The following is a 19,834-nucleotide window of genomic DNA, read 5'->3' as shown; positions in this document are numbered from 1 at the left end:
CTCAGTTTGCTCATCAGTGAAACAGGGTTAAGAAGGCTGCCTCCCCCAGCTCCATGAAGCGGGAGGTGACGGAGGTCCTGGAGGAGGGGAATTCAGAACCTGAGCTTTGGGCAGCGGAGCCGGACCGGGCGCGGGTGGGCGCGGCCTCCGGGAGGCCGGCACGAGGGGGCGCGGCGGGGCCCGGACACGCCCAGCCAGGAGGAAGAGACCGAGCCCTCGCCGACCCCGCAGATGCGGTTCGGGTCTTCCTTGTCTCTCCAGGCGCCCTCCCAGGGGGTCCTCCATCAGCCGACTTCACCTGGGCGCGGGGGAGCTGGCCGGAGGGGAGGCAGGGCTTGGCGGAGAGCCCGGGCCCTGAGAGTGTGGCGAGGGCGGGCGGACGGAGCGCGGGGCAGGGGACCGGGGATCCCAGAAGGGGGCGCGGGGGCACGGGTCCGAGGAAAGGGGCGGGGCCTGGCGGACAGGGCTAGGGGTGGGGGTCCAGGGGCGAGTCCGGGTCCGGGAGGACGGAGCGGGGGGCGGGGGCCCGGAGAGGGGGCGGGGCCGGGGGCGGGGCCGGGGTCGGCGCCCCGCTGGAAGGCCGGCCACGTGACGCCCGCGGCCCGGCGGGGCTGCCAGGCGGCGAGCACCGCTGCGGTCCCCGGAGGTGGCTGCGGGCGCGGGAGCCTGGGCCGCGCGGGACTGACCGTCGGGGCCCCGGGACGGCGGCCCCGGGGCGCCCATGCCATGGAGAAGCTGGCGGCCGGGCTGGCCGGCCTGCGCTGGAGCATGGGCGCCTTCCCGCTCGACCTCATCGTCAGCCGCTGCCGCCTGCCCACGCTCGCCTGCCTTGGGCCAGGTACTGGGGTCGCTGGGGATGGGGACCGGGGTCCGCAGGGAAATTGTGGGCTCTCCAGGCAGGGGCCAGAGGGATGGATCGTGAGGAGGGTGCGGCCCCCGCGCTCTCCTGGCTCCCCGGCGCCGGCCCCGAGCGGTTCCTGGCGCGCCTCCCGGGAGACGCGGGGCCCACCCGCCAGGTCCGCCTCCTGGGCCCCGCGGACAGACACAGGCACAGACTGCGGGGACAGGGCCAGGGACAGTTTTCCGGCCCAGTTGGAGTCCGGGAAGGGGCCGAACCCCTGCTCCCGCCCCGTCGGTGCCCCCTTTTCCCTCGCTGCCCCTGGGCCCCCCGCACCGGCCGCGCCCCCTCAGTCCCTTTGTCCCAGGCCTCTCACCTCTGTCCTCCCTCATCCCTGGGACCCGGACTCTGTCTTTCCCCTACTGCCACCACCAGTCCCGTTCCTCCCTTCTGGGGACCATTCTCGCACCTCCTTTCGCGTCTTGGGGATTAGCCCTGGGTCCTGGAGCGGGCAGGCCACCTTCGGGAGAGGCCCGCGGGAGCCGGGTCTGCCTCCTGGGGTGACCCCCAAACCCCGGTCCTCCCCCTAATCTTGTCCCACTTCTTAATAGGACCTGGGGCCCCCGGCCGCTCTGCTGATAGAACTACGCCTGGGGGTCCGAGAGGGGACGGCCGGAGGCTGCATGGAGCAAGGAAACCGTTTGCGGGGAGAGGGGGTGCTGCTTGGTTGGGGGAGGGGCGGGAGCCGGGGCTGGCAGCCAGGCCGGGGGTTTTGTGTGTGAGAAGAATAGGGGTTTGGCCCGCGTTGGCACACTCACTTCCCTGAATGCTAATGGGGCCCGCAGCCGCAGGCTCCTCTACTCCCTGCAGGGCCCGGCAGCCCCTCCTCCGGCCCGCGGCGGCCAGGAGTGGGCACAGTGGGCGTCAGCTGTCCCGGGAGCAGGTTCGGGGGGAGCATCGGCGCCCCGGCCGTCGGGCAGGCCAGCGTCTGGTTCTCCGGCTCACGGCCGGGTGGTCAAAGTGTGGTACTGTGTCCGCCTGTCAATGGGGGACGCTGCCCTGGGGTCTTCCGGCCATTTCCCACACATCTTTTTTGGCATCTTCCCTTTCTGAGCTCCTCGGTCTTGGGCAGGGCCTCCCTTTGGGCTCCCCTGACACCTGGTGCCAGCCCCGTCTTATCTCCTACTGCACACCCATTATAATGGCCAGTTTATTGTCTTCCCACCTGGCTGCGGGCTCCTTGAGACAGGTATCCTTGCCCAATAAAGATTATGGATTGAATAAATGAATGAATGGGTAAGTGAATGAACGACTGGTGTGATGGCACCCCCCCACCCCATCTGTTGTGTGTGACAGTGTGTGGCTATGGCTGGGTCACCTTAAGAATGTGAATATGTGGTCAAAATTGGATGGCCTTGAAGGGTAGGTGCCTGCATGCCTGTGCATTTGGGAGGGGCCCCTTGGCCTGAGACTGAGTTGTGTCGTTTGGGTGACAAGCACCTGTCACTGTGGGCTATTGTGGTTCAGCTGTTGGTGGTCTCGAGCCCTGGTTACTGCCATGTGCCTGTGTGGCTGTGGAAGATGGGGCTGGGAGCTAGGACAGCTCTCAAAGCAGGGAGCAGAGTTGGAGGAGAGCTTCCTGTGCCCCCAGAGGTGACGAAGTGCAGACGAAGGCTCAGACAACACCCCCACCACACACGTAGTGGGAACCGAGCCCTTGAACCGTCCCCCACCCTGCCACACACACACACCCCACAAGCACACACTTTATGGAAACCCCAGTGTCAGAGGAAAGCATTTCCCATTTGATTGGCAGAAATGTCCTAAGTTGTGCCTGAAGGAGCAAGGAAGGAGGTGCTCCCCGCCCCCACCCTCCCCACCAGCTGCAGCCAGGATGCGGCCCCTTCTGCCTCCTGGAAGCTGGGCTGCCCCTCCTGCTCCCCTGGAAACCGTTGCTGGGGTTGGAGCCTCCAGGCCCAGACCCCTCCTAACACCTCTGCCAACTCCCAACACCTCTGCCCCAGAGCGGCTTCCCCTAGGCCCCAGGACGGGGCCTCTCACTCCTGCCTTTTAAACCTCCTATCCCAACTCCTCCAACATCTCACCCCTCTGAGATGGGGTTGGGGGTTTCTGGGGACTCCCTCCTTCTCCTTCAGGGTCCCCTGAACAAGGCAGTGGGTGAAAAGGAAGGGCTGCCCTTGGGAGACTCAGTAATCAGCTGCTCTATCCCCTGTCATTCTCCCAACCCCAGCGACCTGTGGTTCTTGGGGAGCTCTCACAGCTGGGACCTGTAAGGGACAGTCCCATCTGGGCCCTCTCTGTTGCCCCAACAGGGCCCTTCTTTAGCATCATCTGCTCATTAAAGTCTCCCTTCACCCCCCACCCCTACCTCCAGCCAGAGCCTGCTGCTGCCCTCTAAGTCCCCAGTCATGCTCCAGGCAGGGCCTCAAACTTGCCTAGTTCTGCTACATCTCTGCGCACCTCCTCAGGGGTCGTCTGGGATCATCCGTGGAGAGCTCCCTGCCCCAGAACAGAGCTAGGGATAGCAGGCATTCCAGCCACTGATGAACAAGGGGCCCTGTCGGGAGTCACAGCCTGAGAGGCTCACAGCCAGACCCACAGCCCCAGGCCCTGGCTGGCAGCCCGCCTGTCCCTTGAGCTTTACTGACCTGGACAGGGATCGTGGGGAGCTGTCCCTGTGGGGGGATGGTCTTGGTGGGGAGGTCACCCTATCTCTTCTTTCTGCTCCTCTAACGTCCTGTCTTCCTTCCCCCCCTTCTCTGTCCTCCTCTCTCCTCCCAGGGGAGTACGCCGAGGGCGTCAGTGAGCGAGACATCCTGCTCATCCACTCCTGCCGCCAGTGGACCACGGTGACAGCTCATACCCTGGAGGAAGGCCACTACGTCATTGGGCCCAAGATCGACATCCCCCTGCAGTACCCAGGTGTGTCCAGCCATGGAAAGCTGTCATAAAGCCTGTGGGGGTGAAACGAGGCGGTGATTAGGGTTAGGTTGGAGTCAGGCAGGGCCCAGCAGTTTTCATGTGTTTTGTGGACCCCTGGGTTTTTAGAGAGGTAGTTCACAGGTTTTTGGAGTCACATTTTATTTTAAAGTAGATTTGAAACCAATGATTAAAAATACCCACACTCGGCAGGGCGCAGTAGCTTATGCTTATAATCCCAGCACTTTGGGAGGCCAAGGCAGGCAGATCACAAGGTCAGGAGTTTGAGACCACCTGGCCAATATGGTGAAACCCTGTTTCTACTAAAAAATACAAAGATTAGCCGGCTGTGGTGGCACACACCTGTAGTCCCAGCTACTCGGGAGGCTGAGGCAGGGGAACCGCATGAACCCAGGAGGCGGAGGTTGCAGTGAGCCTAGATCGTGCCACTGTACTCCAGCCTGGGCGACAGAGTAAGAATCCGTCTCAAAAAAAAAAAAAACCCACACTCTTAAGTCACTATGAGTCAGAGCTTAACCCTAATCAGAGGCCTTCAGTGTGTACCTTCAGCTGCCACGGTAACCCTTTTTTGTGAAGACCCTTCAAGAGAACATGTCCTGCCAGGGCCTTTTCAGTTCTGCGCAACCAAACGCTGCAGAAACCAAGGAGTGCCCAGGTTATGACATGGCTGCATCTGTCCATGCCAATCCTGTTTTTCCCAATTTTTGTGTTAAACCTATGGTTTCCATTGGTTGACTTTATAAGTGAATGTTAAAAATTTTAGACTTTTAAAGATTATGCTAATGGACAATCTTTATTAGTTTTATATGTGATGTTGACATATAATAAGATTTTGTTTGGAGAAAGGATTCTGTTGCCAAAAAAAGGAAGTATAGCCCATTCATTTTACAGATGATGAAATGGAGGGCTTGGAGGGGAGGCGACTTGCCCAGTGTCACACAGCTAGGAAAGGACGAGCATGGCGGGTTCCAGGTATCTCAACTGATGGCTGGCATCCGAGGCACCATACCAGGAACGTGTGCTTGCTGTCCCCTGTGTGGGAGGGATGGGAGTCTGGTGGCCCCATCCCAGAGACGTCCTGTGTGAGCCCCAGATCCCACAGCTGCCATGCGTTAAGCATAAGCTGCATTTCATATGCTGAGCCAAACATTTTTGTCATTTCATCCTCATGGCAACCTGGTGAGAAAGTCTTATCAATTCCATTTAACTCACCAGGAAACAGATGCTCCAGGAGTTTCAGTGGGTTGCCTAGTGCTGCGTTTTTTTTGTTTGTTTGTTTTTAGAGATAGTCTCCTTATGTTGCTTGGGATGGCCTTGAACTCCTGGTCTCAATTATGCCTTCTGCCTCAGCCTCCCAGAGTGCTGGGACTCTAGGTGTGATCCACTGTGCCAGGCTCAGCTGTGTGTGTGTGTGTGTGTGTGTGTGTGTGTATGTGTATTTTGAGATGGAGTCTTGCTCTGTTGCCCAGGCAGGAGTGCAGAGCTGTGTGTGTGTGTGTGTGTGTGTGTGTGTGTGTATTTTGAGATGGAGTCTTGCTCTGTTGCCCAGGCAGGAGTGCAGAGCTGTGTGTGTGTGTGTGTGTGTATTTTGAGATGGAGTCTTGCTCTGTTGCCCAGGCAGGAGTGCAGAGCTGTGTGTGTGTGTGTGTGTGTGTGTGTGTATTTTGAGATGGAGTCTTGCTCTGTTGCCCAGGCAGGAGTGTGGAGGCACCATATTGGCTCACTGCAACCTCTGCTTCCCAGGCTCAGGTGATTCCCCTGCCTCAGCCTACTGAGTAGCTGGGATTACAGGCACCTGCCACCATGCTTGGCTAATTTTTGTATTTTTAGTAGAGACAGAGTTTCACGATGTTGGCCAGACTGGTCTCAAACTCCCGACCTCAAGCGGTGGTCTGCTCGCCTCAGCCTCCCAAATTGCTGACATAACAGGTGCGAACCACCACACCCAGCCCAGTTCTGTGTTTTTAACTGCTGTGCCCAGCTGCTCCTGACAACCCCCTCACCAAGGCTGGGAAGGCTCCATCGCTTCCTCACAGGTACCCCTGTCCCCTCTGGCCCTGGGTCCCCCTGAGCCAGGTGAACAGGACTGAACCCTTTTCAGAGGCTTTTGCCTTTTACCACCTGGGAAGTTGGTACCCACCCCAACCCCTTAAAAGATGTGGAAACTCATCTCAGGTGTCTCTCTGACCTGGGGTTCTGTCTTGGGCTTGGAGCTCACCGCGGGCCTGCTCAAGACAGAAATTTCCCAGCTTGGTTCAGGGAGAGGTCCCAGGTCTTCCTGGGATTTTAAAAAAAAAAAAGGTTGCCTGAGCAGTGGCTCGTATATGTAGTCCCAGTGCTTTAGGAGGCTGAGGCAGGAGGATCCTTGCCAGGAGTTCCAGGCCAGCTTGGGCAACATAGTGAGAACTGTTCTGTACAAACAACAACAAATAAATTAGCTAGGTGTGGTGGTGCAGGCCTGTAGTCTGGCTACTGGGAAGGCGGGTGGGGGATCCCTTCAGTCCAGGAGTTTGAGGCTGCAGTGAGCTATGATGGTGCCATTACACTCCAGCCTGGGAGACAGAGCCAGACCATGTTTCTAACATAAAGAAATAAAAATTAAAAATTAAAAAGAATAAAAAGAAAGGTTGGGAAAATCCCTCACTGAAAAAAAAAACGTGACTTTAGGGACTTCATTTTGGTTGTGTCATTAACACTCTGGGAACCCGAGGCACAGAGTCTCCCAGGAAACCGTGGGTCCGGGGCTCCTAGCTCTTCCTCTCAGATCTCTGGCGTCCCTGCCTATCTGTGTACGGTGGTGGTCTTGGGGGGCGCGGCCCCAGCCCCATCTTTTCGCGGGGCTGCTGCTGTCAGCCTGCACGGGGGAGGGGAGGCAGAGGCCCCTAGGAGGGCGCTGGCCGGCGGGTTAACGAGGAGGCGGCGCTGAGTGCACGGCTGGGTTCCACGCTGATTTCGCCTAATGAATAAATAATGGCGCTGGGCAGGCGGGGGCGGCTGGCTGCGGACCGCGGAGAGAGCCGCGGGGAAGGCTGGGGAGGGAGGAGGACGGCGCCTGGCGTGGGGTGGGGCTGGGGGGGGCACTGCCGGGTGACCGGGTCTCCAAGCAGCGCTCTGCTCCAGGAGCCTGGGAGACCTGGCCTGGACCCTGTTGTCCCCAGCGGCCCCGCGGGAGGGGCCAGGCGTCTTCCCGGAGCGAGGTGCCACTGCCCCAGTGCTGGCCTTGTTTCCTGCTCAGCACTTGGCAGATGCGCCTGTGGGCCAATAGGGATGTTTCCATTTTACAGATGGGAAAACCGAAGCCGAGAGACATTAAATAATTTGCCCAAGGTCACATAGCTGGTGGCAGGGTGGGATTCCGCCAGATCTGTCGCACTCCGAAGTCTGAGCTTTCACCCACGTTCTTTACTGAGTATGTGCTGTGGGGCAGGGGTGGAGAAGGGCGGTCCCCAGGCCCCTGCCGCAGCCCTTAGGTGCTTGGGGCTGGAAGGGAGGAGCGAGGCAGCAGTGTGCTCTGATCGCAAGGACAAGGAGGAGGGGCAGGCCAGGATGGGGCAGGTCCCTAGAGCCAGGGGGTACCTCAGGTCCCACATAGGAGGAGGCAGGAGAGGAAGCTGCCCCTGGCTGGCGCGGAGGAAAAGGCTTCCAGGGTCCAGAGCGTCACTCCCTGGAGAGCTCCCTTCCTTCCTCCGGCGGTGATGACCAGCGCTGGGCTTCGGGCTGCCGTGGAGGGGGATGGTGCTGGATGCCATGGTTACATCGATCTTCCCTGACACATCCTCCCCCAGCTCCAGCCCTGACTTGGCTCCAAATCTCCCCACAGGGGGCAGTGGGCATTGCTCCCTGCCTGGCTACTTGTGGTTGGGGCAGGGGTGGGGGGTGGGGAGTTGTATGTCGACCTGGGGGAGGAGGCAGCAGGAGGGAGGCGAGCTACTCAGTGCCTGCAGTTCCTGCTTCTCAAGTCCTAGACCCCTGCTCCTTGCCTGCCCCCCCCCCTCCCCGGGTTTTCCCTGTTGCCCTCTAGGGCTGTGGCACTTCAGAGGCCTCTTCCCAAGAGGGTCCCAGGGCAGTGAGGGCAGGCCTGGGGTCTCCCGCACCAGCGTTCTCCTGGCCATTTCCCCTTGTTTGGGGCCCTCATTTCTCTCCCTGCTCTGTGATAATGCTTCAGGCTCTGCCCCTCTGCTCCTTTTACCCTGCATCATCTGGGTCTCTCGCTGGATTTGGGGGTCTCCAGGAAGCCCCGCACTGCATGCACGATTGTGTGCGTGTTCATGCTAGGAGCACAGTGTGGGCATTTTTCTGGGATGAACATCCCCTCTGCTGTTCCTCTTCCCTGAGTCATCTCACCTGCCTCACAGCCAAGACTGCCACCTGTGGGCTGGTGACCAGATGCCCCCAAGTTCTGCACACACACTGGTGGCATCCACCCTGGAGTACCACCTGGAGGCCCCTTCCTTGGCCTCTCCAGGATCTGCCTTGGCCCCACAGCACATTCCTTCTGGGTTCCTGGTTCTGGTTAACAGCTCTGCTATCTCCTTTTTTTTTTTTTTGAAGACAGAGTCTTGCTCTGTTGCCCAGGCTGGAGTGCAGTGGTATGATCTCGGCTCACTGCAACCTCTGTCTCCCAGGTTCAAGTGATTCCCCTGCCTCAGCCTCCCAAGTAGCTGGGACTACAGGTGTGTGCCACCACATCTGGATAGTTTTTATATTTTTAGTAGAGTTAGGGATTTACCATGGTGGCTAGGCTGGTCTCCAACTGCTGACCTCAAGTGATCCACCCACTTCAGCCTCCCTAAGTACTGGGATTATAAGCGTGAGCCACCATGCCCAGCCTGCCATCTCTATTTCTGACCAGGTTGGTGGCCTGAGTACATCATCTGGAGTCCCTTCCTTCCCCACCTCCCCCTCATTCAGTCACCCAAGCCTGCTGGGCCTCCCTTCCTAGTATCTCTTGGTCTGTTTCTGCTGTTCCCTGGCTCTTCTCCAGAACCCTGTACTGGTTCATTTGCCTGACTGGTCTCCTGGTTATTTTAATAGAGCTCAACCTGGATCCTGGTATTTCTTTGCTCAGAGCACTCCAGTGGGTCTCATTTTGTACAGAAGAAAGTCTTACCACTTTAGCAAGGCATTCAGAGCCTTTCAAATCCCAGTTGCTGTCTGTATCCCCTCCCGTCTGCCCTCTCTCTAAGTCCTTCCCTGCAGGCACTCACCATTTGGGGCAGGTGGTCTGCTTTTGTGTCTCTCTGTTTTGTTCACACTATTTCTTCCACAGGGACAGGGGCAGGGGCAGGGGCTCAGAATGCCCGTTCTGTGAATTCCCTTTTTTTTTCTTTTCTTTTCTTGTTTTTTTTTTTTTTTTTAGATGGAATCTCGCTCTTTTGCCCAGGCTGGACTACAGTGACGCGATCTCAGCTCACCACAACCTCCACGTCCCACGTTCAAGTGATTCTCCTGCCTCAGTCTCCCAAGTAGCTGGGACTATGGGTGTGTGCCACCATGCCTGGCTAATTTTTTGTATTTTTAGTAGAGACAGGGTTTCACTATGTTGGCCAGGCTGGTCTCGAACTCCTGACCTTGTGAGCTGCCCGCCTTGGCCTCCCAAAATGCTGGGATTACAGGTGTGAGCCACTGTGCCCAGCTGATGAATTCCCTTTCATTCTTAAGGTGCAGCTCAGTGATCCTCTGAGATTCCACCAGGCAGGTTTCTCCTACCCAGCAGTCTTCTGACTCTTTTGTCACAAGTCTGTTGTAGCACTTATCACATCCTACCATCACTGGGTACTCATTGTCTCACTCACTGTATCTGGATTTCTTCAAGGGCAGACTGTATTTTACACAGATTTGTACCCTCCGTGTGGCCTAACATAGTGGCTGACATATAGTGAGTGCTCCTTCAATGTCTGTGCAGTAATTAAATGAATGAATTGTGACAGAAGTAACTACCAAGGGGGCTTCAGAACCTAAAGAAGGCCCAGTACAGTGGCTCACACCTGTAATCCCAGCACTTTGGGAGGCCACAGCAGGAGGATCGCTTGAGCCCAGGAGTTCGAGACCAGCCCGGGCAACATAATGAGATCTCATCTCTAATAAAAATAAAAAAGTAGCCGGGCATGGTGGCACATGCCTGTGGTACCAGCTGCTTGAGAGGCTGAGGCAGGAGGATCCCTTGAACCCAGAAGGTCGAAGCTGCAGTGATTTGTGATCATGCCACTGTATTCCAGCCTGGGTGACAGAGCAAGACTCTGTTTAAAAAAACAAAAAGACCCAGAGGCTAAAGGGTCACCTTGTTTTCTCTAGATCTGCTGTTTCCTTACCTATTCACGACTCTCTTCCTGCTATAAAAAGCCTGAGGGAGGCCAGCCATCTGATGCCAGGCATTTAGAGCTTGTCTCTGTGCTCATGTGAGTGTGCATATAGAAGGTGTTTGGCTAGTGAGGTGAGACAGCTTACACAGGGTTGTCAGCTTCACAGACTGGTATCACTTCTTTGAAGTCTGTGTCTCCTAGGTGCATGCGCTGAGCTTGGCAAAGCACACAGCCCCAAACTGCAGGTTGGGAAGGCCTCCTCTCAGGGAGGTGGCTTTGCTGAGTTCAGGTCAGAGCCTGTGGGACAGTAAGATTGTATATTGGACCAGGGCAGGGTGTGGGAACAGAGCTGGGGTCAGAGTGGCTCTCCCAGGGCTTTCAAGGCCTGGGCCAGGCCCTGCTCTGTCCAGTGCCATCTCCATGTGGATCAGCAGCCCAGGGCAGAGGCAAAGGATGCCAGATCCAGGCAGGACCCACAATCATCTGTCCCCAACCCTTTAGATGAGGCCCAGAGAGGGAAAGGAACTCTGATGGCAAGTCAGAGGTCAGGCTGGGACCGAGTGAGGAGCCAGCATCCCGGTGCCACACTGATAGTTGATCAGAGGCCAGCTCTGTGTCCACATGTTTGGGGCTATTTGCAGTCGGATTCTCTGGGCAGGCAGCCGTTAGCCTCACTGTACACCCACAGGCTCTCTATTGGGTGAGGGCTGAGCTGTAGTTGCTAGGGATCTGTGCTCACCTCGCTGAGGTTGGAGCCAGATGACCAGCCCCCTTCAGCCCATGCCAGTGGAAACCTGCCCTTTGGCCCTCCTGAGTTCCCAAGGGACTGCCTGAGATTGTGGTAGCTGGGGACCATGAAGGCTCTTGGGATGCAGGTGAGACTCCCAGCAGGCAGGCCCACTCCAGCAACTTTTGTCACTCCCTATGCAGGGAAGTTCAAGCTCCTGGAGCAGGCCCGGGATGTGCGGGAGCCAGTGAGGTACTTCAGCAGCGTGGAGGAGGTGGCCAGCGTCTTCCCCGACCGCATCTTTGTGATGGAAGCCATCACCTTCAGCGTCAAGGTCAGTCATTCCCTCACCAGGTCTGGGGTCCCCACTCTTACTCCTTGCCTCAGGGGCAACCCTGACCCTGGCTGGAAGGTTGCCCTGGTTGGAAGTTTGCCCTCAGGATCCAAGAAGGCGAGTGGCTTCTGGGGACCCCTCGGGGGCCTTTGGCACAACTGAGCCATGTCAGAAGAGTAGGGAATAGGACCCCCTGGGCTGAAGGACTTCTTGTGAAAAGTGGAGCAGGAGGGAGTGGCTGGAAGGGTCATGTCCTGACTTGGAGACTTTTCAGGACAGCCTGTCCCTAGCTGCCCCAGCACCCACTTGTAGAGGTGGTGGTTGTGGCATGCAGTGCAAATAAGCCCCTGTAGTGGAGTGGGAGCAGTGGTTCATGCCTGTAATCCCAACACTTTGGGAGGCTGAGGACAGAGGATCGATTGAGGCCAGGAGTTTGAGACCAGCCTGGGCAATGTGGACAGACTCCGTCTCTAGGAAAAATTAGCTGGGCATGGTGGTTATCTGTAGTCCTTGCTCCTTGGGAGGCTGAGGCAGGAGGACTGCTGCCAGGAGTTTGAGGCTGTACTGAGCTGTGAATGTGCCACTGCCCTCTAGCCTGGACGACAGAGCAAGACCCAGTCTCTGGAGCTAAAAACAGGCCAGGCATGGTGGTTCACACCTGTAATCCCAGCATTTTGCGAGGCCAAGGTGGGCAGCTTACGAGGTCAGGAGTTTGAGACCAGCCTGACCAACATGGTGAAAGCCTATCTCTACTAAAAATAGAAAAAACTAGCCAGGCGTGTTGGCACACACCTGTAATCCCAGCTATTCAAGAGGCTGAGGCAAGAGAATTGTTTGTACCTAGGAGGCAGAGGTTGTGGTGAGCCGAGATCGCACCACTGCACTCTAGCCTGGATGACAGAGTGAGACTCTGTCCCTACCCCCCAAAAGAACTAAAAACAGTTCCTGCTGTGTGCAGATAGAGCTATTCTGTTTACAGACCGATTTCTTTTCTTTCTCTCTCTCTCTTTTTTTTTTTTTTTTTTTTTTTGAGACAGAGTCTTGCACTGTCGCCCAGGCTAGAGTGCAATGGCACAATCTCAGCTCACCAGAACCTCTGCCTCCTGGATTCAAGCGATTCTCCTACCTCAGCCTCCTGAGTAGCTGGGATTATAGGCGCCGGCCACCACGCCTGGCTAATTTTTGTATTTTTCTTTAGTTGAGATGGGTTTTGCCATGTTGGCCAGGCTGGTCTTGAACTCCTGACCTCAGGTGATCCACCTGCCTTGGCCTTCCAAAGTGCTGGAATTACAGGTGTGAGCCACTGCGCTCGGCCCCCTTTTATCCATCAATTCATTTGTCTTAGCTTAGCATTGTTGGATGGGTAGAGAATTATGATAGTAGAAGTGGTAAAGACAATGATAATAAAAGTCATTTACTGAATACTTTAAAAATACGTTGCTTACCCAAGCAGTGGGGAAGAAAAGAAAAGAAAAATATGTCACTGCACATAGTCTTCTTAATCCATTAGTTCTTCGAAGTAACAATGATCAGATATGGCCGCTAAGGCGTGGAGGGGCAACTCATTTAAGGTGGCACAGCTGCTAGTGGTCTCTCCAGGATGAACGTGGATCTCCTGGCCTGCAGCCCAATGCTCTCCATCTGGTCCGAGTCCCGAGGACGGAAGAGGAAGGCTGCTTTCCCTTTCCAGGCCCTGGGGACTGGCTAAGGCCCTGCCCTGTTTCTGGGATCCCCAGGTGGTGTCGGGCGAGTTCAGCGAGGACAGCGAGGTGTACAACTTCACACTGCATGCGGGCGACGAGCTCACTCTCATGGGCCAGGCGGAGATCCTGTGCGCCAAGACCACCAAGGAGCGCTCCCGCTTCACCACCCTCCTGCGCAAGCTGGGCCGGGCCGGGGCGCTGGCCGGGATGGGCGGCGGCGGCCCGGGGGGCGCGGGGGCTGCGGGAGGCAGCGGCGGCGGCGGCGCCAGGTCGGTCAAAGGCAAGATGCCCTGCCTCATCTGCATGAACCACCGCACCAACGAGAGCCTGAGCCTACCCTTCCAGTGCCAGGGCCGCTTCAGCACCCGCAGCCCGCTGGAGCTGCAGATGCAGGAGGGCGAGCACACGGTGCGCGCCATCATCGAGCGCGTGCGGCTGCCGGTGAACGTGCTGGTGCCCAGCCGGCCGCCGCGCAACCCCTACGACCTGCACCCGGTGCGGGAGGGCCACTGCTACAAGCTGGTGAGCATCATCTCCAAGACGGTGGTGCTGGGGCTGGCGCTGCGCCGCGAGGGCCCGGCGCCGCTGCACTTCCTGCTGCTCACGGACACGCCGCGCTTCGCGCTGCCGCAGGGCCTGCTGGCCGGGGACCCGCGCGTCGAGCGCCTGGTGCGCGATAGCGCCTCCTACTGCCGCGAGCGCTTCGACCCCGACGAGTACTCCACCGCCGTGCGCGAGGCGCCTGCCGAGCTCGCCGAAGACTGCGCCAGCCCCCGCCGCGTGCGCCTCTGCTTGCCCGCGCCGCGCGCTCCCGGGCTCGCCCGCGCCCCCGGCCCGCTAGCGCCCGTGCCTGCCGGCGACTGCGACCAGGAGTACGTGAGCCCGGACTGGGCCGCCTCGCCCGAGCCCGCCGCGCCGCCCGCCGAGATCCCCTACGAGGAGCTGTGGGCGCACCAGGGGCCCGAGGGCCTCTCCCGGCCGCCCCCAGGGCCCGACCTCATCTCCTTCGGGACCGCCGGACCGCGGCGTCGGGAGACCGAGGCGCTGCCGCCTCCCGTCCCTCCCAAATCCGAGGCGGTGAGTGAGCGCACTGAGGCCCGAGCCTCGGGCTCAGTTAGGGCCCAAAGCCCGTTCTCCTGGGCCCCAGCCCCGGAGTCTGTGGCAGAGGAGGTGGCGGGGTGGGGAAGGGGAGAAGGAAAGCGCAGAGACATGCCAGGCAAGAGCATTTGTAGTAAGGGGCACTGGGGCGGGCGGTGGCGGTGGGGCTGCGGGACAGAGATGCCTGTAGGTCCCCAGTCCCAGATAATTTGGGAGGAGCCTCGAAACACTGAACCTAGAAGGTCTCACGGAGCTGGGGTCCTTTAAGATGTCCCGTGAAAAGAAGGCTCCTTGGCAACATAAGCTTTGAAATGCTGTGAATGATTTCCAGCCCTTTCCCCTCCTCCTCATGTTGGAGTCACGGTGCATTGGTATATTAAAGGCTCTGAGAAGTCCTGCACTAAGGAAACCTGTGTATCAGAACATTTTCTCCCTGCCCATGACACCCGTCAGCATCCCATGGAGTCCTCTTTAGGGTACATGATCTGTAAGGGAAGGATGCAGGTGGCAGACACTTCCTTCTGTCCCCTCGGTCTGCCTTTGTCCTCTGTTTTCTGTCCTTTTCCTTGAGGAGGGAGGTTTTATCCACCTCTGTATGCTTTTTCTTACATCCATAATGGATTTCCAAGGAATAGGAGGCTGTGCATGTGTCGGGACAGGGTGTGGGTGCATGAGGGAGGCTGGGGAGGCCAGGAAGGGTGGGGTGGGTGGCTGGCTGGGTGAGCAGTCGGGGTGCCAGATAGCCCATTGGCAAAGTGGGGCAGGTGTCAGGCCCAGACGGCCCCCTTGCCCAGCTGCTTGGGAAGGGGAGGATAAGCAGTGCCAGCTGCCTGGAGACGAGGTAGCATCACCACCCTCTGCTTGTAGGTGAAGGAGGAATGCCGCCTGCTCAATGCTCCTCCAGTGCCTCCCCGGGGTGGCCATGGCAGCGGCCAGCTCTCGGGCAGCCCCCCGGTTCCTCCTCGCTTCCCCAAGCTGCAGCCTGTGCATTGCCCCAGCTCCAGCCTCTCATACTACTCCTCTGGCCTCCAGGATGGGTGAGTCCCTGCCTTCCCTTGGTCCTGCGTTCCAAGGTAGATTGAGGCAGGGAAGGGTGAAGAGGGGGAGGACAGCGCTGAGGAAGAAGGCTTCAGGCCTGGGAGGCTCCGAGGATGCAGGTCCCCGTGTAGTGGCTGAGGGAGGGGCACTGCTGTTTTTGAGTGTCTTGGGGCCCAGTGGCCGGTTCTGCCGGCTTCAGCTTCTTTCCTAAATGTTGAGGAATGGATAAGAGCATCTTCCTGGTTCCCTCAAGGTGAGGACTCTGCTGCAGAAGAGAGAGAGCGCCTTGCTGTTTTGAGATTTTTATTAAGTTCAGGCCGGGTGCAGTGGCTCACGCCTGTAATCCCAGCACTTTGGGAGATCGAGGCCGATGAATCACTGGAGGTCAGGAGTTCAAGACCAGCCTGGCTAAAGTGGTGAAACTCCATTTCTACTAAAATACAAATATTAGCCGGGCATGGTAGTGTGTGCCTGTAAGCCCAGCTACTCAGGAGGCTGAAGCAGGAGAACCTCTTGAACCCGGGAGGCGGAGGTTGCTGTGAGCCAAGATCGTGCCACTGCACTTCAGCCTGGGTAATAGAGTAAGACTCCATCTAAAAAAAAAAAAAAAAAAAAAAAAAAAAAAAAAAAATTTTATTAAGTTCAGTTCTGTTTCGTTTTTCCTGTGTGTTTTCTGACCTGGGCTGGGGGATGCTGAAAGGAAGAACAGGGCCATCCCGGAGGGTCTTGGGCCAGGGCCAGGGTGCAGGCCCATGCTGCTGAGGTCACAGTGGTGCTTGGCTGTGTTGCATGTGTGACCCTCTTGAGTTTCCTCTCGCTGAGCCTCACCTGTCCTATATGTGTGTGTCTATCTCTGTCCACAGGGCGGGTTCCCGCAGTGGCAGTGGCTCCCCGTCACCGGACACATACTCCCTCTATTGCTACCCATGCACCTGGGGGGACTGCAAGGTGGGCGAGTCCTCTAGCTGCCCGCCCCCTGGACCCCTGCCCTCAACCACACAGCCTAGCCAGGCCTCCCGGACCCTCACAGAGCCTCTGAGTGGTCGAGCTGCCTCCCTCCTAGGGGTCGACACCCCTGTCAAGACCTATCACAGTTGCCCACCTCTATTCAAGCCCTCACATGCCCAGAAGCGCTTTGCTCCATTTGGAGCCCTCAACCCTTTTTCTGGGCCTCCCTACCCCTCAGGCTCTTCAGTGGCCTCCTCTTCTGGGCCCACAACCACCTCAGGTCCTGTGGCTACCTCCAGCCCTGCGTATTCCCCAGGCCTGGCCTCACCAGGCCAGTCCTATTCGGCTGCTCCCTCATCCTCCTGCGCCCCCTCCTCCTCCTCTTCTTCTGAATGGCAGGAACCCGCCCTGGAGCCCTTTGATCCCTTTGAGCTGGGGCAGGGCAGCTCTCCAGAGCCTGAGCTGCTGCACTCTCAGGATCCCAGAGTGGTGGGGACGCCTGGGCCTGGACCCCACCTTTCACCACTTGGCCCCCACAAGGCCTTTGAGCCTGAAGGTTTGGTGCTGCGTCAGATCCCCACCCCACTGTCACCAGCTGCTCTCCAGGGACCTGAGGCAGGAGGAGCACGACTTTTTCTCACCCAAGGGCGCTTAGAAGGGCCTCCTGCCAGTCCCCGGGATGGAGCCACAGGCTTTGGAGTCCGGGACGCCTCCTCCTGGCAGCCCCCTGCTGACCTGTCTGCACTCTCCCTGGAGGAGGTCTCTCGCAGCCTGCGTTTCATCGGGCTCTCAGAGGATGTGGTGAGCTTCTTTGCCCGAGAGCGCATTGATGGTAGCATCTTTGTGCAGCTCAGTGAGGACATCCTGGCAGATGACTTCCACCTCACCAAGCTGCAGGTCAAGAAGATCATGCAGTTCATCAAAGGCTGGAGGCCCAAGATCTGAACTCCCCAGCCAGAGCTGCACAGCTGGAATGCTGGCTCGGGGGCCCAGGGGACAGAACTCCGGAGTGGCAGGTGCTGCCTGCAGGGAGGATCTATTTTGAGACTGAGGCTGCTCAGCAGCCACTGAGCGAATCCAGGGGAGAACCATGTGGAAATGTGGTTGTCTCGGGTGAGACCCCTGCACAGGACAGCTTGCCTTTGAGTGTGCAGAATAATGGGGAAGGGGAAGGGCCACCACTGTTCACCTGGCCCTGTGAGGCATTTGCTGTGATTCCCACAGCGAGGTCAAAAGCTGGCCTTCAGAGTGAGCTAACACCTTCTCATGGCTGGCTACAGACCTTCACAAATGACTTGCACTGTTCAAGCCTGTAGGTTCCATTTAAAGACGGGAAGATGGCCGATAATTTAAGCACAAATTTCCCAAGTGCCCACTCTCCTTTGTGCTCTGTGGGCTTTTGGTCTAAAACTGCCCCAGAGTCCGGGTGTAGATTTCTGTATGTCTGGGATGCCTTTCCTTTCCCCCTCTGCTCCAGTGCGGTTGAGGGGCCTGGCCCTGCACACAGATGAGTCGTGTACCAGCCTGGCCTATGGCACCTCAGAGGTTCCACCTCTGGGTCCTGGTTTATGGATGACAACTTTGGAAAAACACAGCTCTGCTATTGACCCGACCCACTTATTTGGTTAGGAAGCCAGACATGGCTCCGATGGCTCTAGCACCTTGGTTTCTGTTCAGACTTCACTGCAATTAGCCATCCATCCATCAGGTGGGGTTCAGCCTCAGAATACTAACTCTGTGGAAGAGCAGCTCGATTTAGGTCAGGTCCTCCTTGATTCTAGAAGCAAGTGGTAGTCAACCACCCCCAATTCTGCCAATCTCTTGCCCCCATCATTTGGCTGTGATGATGCTTGGTGTCTCCCTGGTTTTCTGTCGCTGGCACAGGAGGGTACAGTTGGGAGAATGTGCCGTCCTGGAGCTGAGGCCTCCTGCCATTGTTCACGTGCTTCAGAGCAGGTCTTTATGCCCTTGAATCAACATGGGGATCTGTTTGGTACCCAGAGCTCTGGTCATGGTGTCCAACCACAACCCACCCCACCCCTGTGCCCTTCTTCATCTCACCCACCCACAATCACAGGGTGCCCACTAGTGTCAGGCCCAAGGTTACAGCCTTCTTTCCCGCCTTACCTAGTTTACCTAGATATTTATTTCCTCCACTTTGTATCTTTAGAGTAGCTAAGCCATGCTGGGGTCCATGCTCCAAGCAGCCTGCCTCAGCTCAGAGAAGTGGTCAGAGAGCAGAGCACAGTACCTGGTATGTGAGGACATTTGGTTTTCTTGCAGATCATTTAATGAATCCTCAAGGACTAGTGAAATAAATCCTAGACTGCTGAAGAATAATACAAGTGGCATTCTGGGTGTCAGCTGCTTTCTTCTTTTGAAAACAGGGCCATGGGGACCCATAGGCACAGTGTATATATGCCTCTGGGCAGGAGCGGACTTTGGAATGATGTGTGCATGTGACCATTCACATGTCTGTGGAGGCCGCTGGTAGCAGCCTTCATTCCCTTCTGCAGGGCTCTTGCCAGCCCCTCCCTACCCTGTAAGAACCCCCCTGTTCCTATTAGTATTTTTTTTTTTTTTTTTTTTTTTTGAGACGGAGTTTCGCTCTTGTTACCCCGGCTGGAGTGCAATGGCGCGATCTCGGCTCACCGCAACCTCCGCCTCCTGGGTTCAGGCAATTCCCCTGTCTCAGCCTCCTGAGTAGCTGGGATTACAGGCACGCACCACCATGCCCAGCTAACTTTTTGTATTTTTAGTAGAGACGGGGTTTCACCATGTTGACCAGGACGGTCTCGATCTCTTGACCTCGTGATCCACCCGCCTCGGCCTCCCAAAGTGCTGGGATTACAGGCTTGAGCCACTGCGCCCGGCCCCTATTAGTTTGGACATAATTCACAACTACCTGGTGTTACTGAAGGGAAAGACCCAGGCTCAAAGCTCAATGTCACCAACCAGGGCCCAAGCTTAGCTTCCTGGATTGGCAGAATGCCAACTTCAGGCTCCCTCAGACCACATTTGGAAGCCTACTAATGGCTTTGGTACAAGGGATCGGCTCTCTGCTCTCACCGGTCATCTGAAAATTCCAACTCAGAGGTAACTTGGTTTTAGGATCTGCCTTCCTAGTGACCAAGCAGAGCCAGAGCTGAGCTCCCTGCCTGCCAGTCCCAGTTACAGAGCTGGGACCAGGGACATATTTGAAGTACTCGCAACTGGAGCAGAGGCAGAAGTAACTGGTAATATCTGACAGTTTAGAGTGCAGAATGTGATGGGGACTGGAATTACGATTCCACACACACACAGCATGAATCCTGCCAGACCCACTTAGGAGCCCCAACACTGTTTACCCAGACTGGGCATTGCTTCTGCCAGAACATAAGTATAGGAACTTTCCACCACAGAGGGATGGGGTGGGGAGGGGCTGAGGCTATGGGGGAGTGCAGGTGCTGTGGGGGGAGTCAGCACTCCTCTTACCGCGCCTGGCTGCCTGATTACTGCACAGGCATCTCTGGGGCAGGCCCGACGTGCAGTAATCAGGCAGCCAGGAGTGGTACGAGTGCTAAACATCAAGGGAAGTATCCGCACCTCTTCTTAGTGCCAGTGTTCCCTCAAACATCTCAAGAAGCACCTGTGGATGAGGCTCACCCAGAAAAGAAATGGGTAAGATCACACAATGAGGAAATCCAGGCTGGGGAAAGAGCTTTAATATCCTGGTATACCATGGTGAGCAGAAGCCCAGGCAAAGCGTCTACTCAGGCAGGTGTGGTGGTTTTGAGCCCATCAGGTCCCACTTTCATCACAGCCCCTCCCTAAGGTGCCATCTAGAATTCTGCACACATATTCTTACTCCCAAAACACAGGGCTTTCTTCCAGCTTGCTTTTTGA

The 19,834-nt window shown here is 57.3% G+C and overlaps 1 protein-coding gene across 2 annotated transcripts; it reads left to right on the top strand.

Annotated features, from left to right (window-relative positions):
- The first annotated feature begins 593 nt into the window (after nucleotides 1-593).
- On the top strand, nucleotides 594-19,818 carry GAREM2 (GRB2 associated regulator of MAPK1 subtype 2). 2 transcript variants are annotated; one of them, XM_039480334.2, is made up of 6 exons: nucleotides 594-838; nucleotides 3,641-3,781; nucleotides 11,032-11,162; nucleotides 12,899-13,942; nucleotides 14,831-15,000; nucleotides 15,865-19,818. In XM_039480334.2, exons 1-6 carry the CDS (start codon nucleotides 727-729, stop codon nucleotides 16,892-16,894), a joined length of 2,628 nt encoding a protein of 875 aa, XP_039336268.1. In that variant the 5' UTR covers nucleotides 594-726; the 3' UTR covers nucleotides 16,895-19,818. The 2 variants fall into 2 exon arrangements, with proteins under 2 accessions (XP_039336268.1, XP_074251272.1); XM_074395171.1 differs by lacking the exons at nucleotides 594-838; nucleotides 3,641-3,781 and adding an exon at nucleotides 7,117-7,208.
- The last annotated feature ends 16 nt before the right edge of the window (nucleotides 19,819-19,834 follow it).

This window comes from Saimiri boliviensis, chromosome 1, assembly GCF_048565385.1.
Source record: "Saimiri boliviensis isolate mSaiBol1 chromosome 1, mSaiBol1.pri, whole genome shotgun sequence".
Taxonomy (NCBI): Eukaryota; Metazoa; Chordata; class Mammalia; order Primates; family Cebidae; genus Saimiri; species Saimiri boliviensis.
Note: the sequence above shows the minus strand (reverse complement) of the source record. Positions and strands in the feature narration are given on the sequence as shown.

Bases quoted from the DNA above. Each gene is read 5' to 3' on its own strand.
- GAREM2 (XM_039480334.2), top strand. From the start codon at position 727: ATGGAGAAGCTGGCGGCCGGGCTGGCCGGCCTGCGCTGGAGCATGGGC. The intron at 839-3,640 runs GTACTGGGGTCG...CTCTCCTCCCAG, and splicing joins GCTCGCCTGCCTTGGGCCAG to GGGAGTACGCCGAGGGCGTC. The intron at 3,782-11,031 runs GTGTGTCCAGCC...CTCCCTATGCAG, and splicing joins CATCCCCCTGCAGTACCCAG to GGAAGTTCAAGCTCCTGGAG.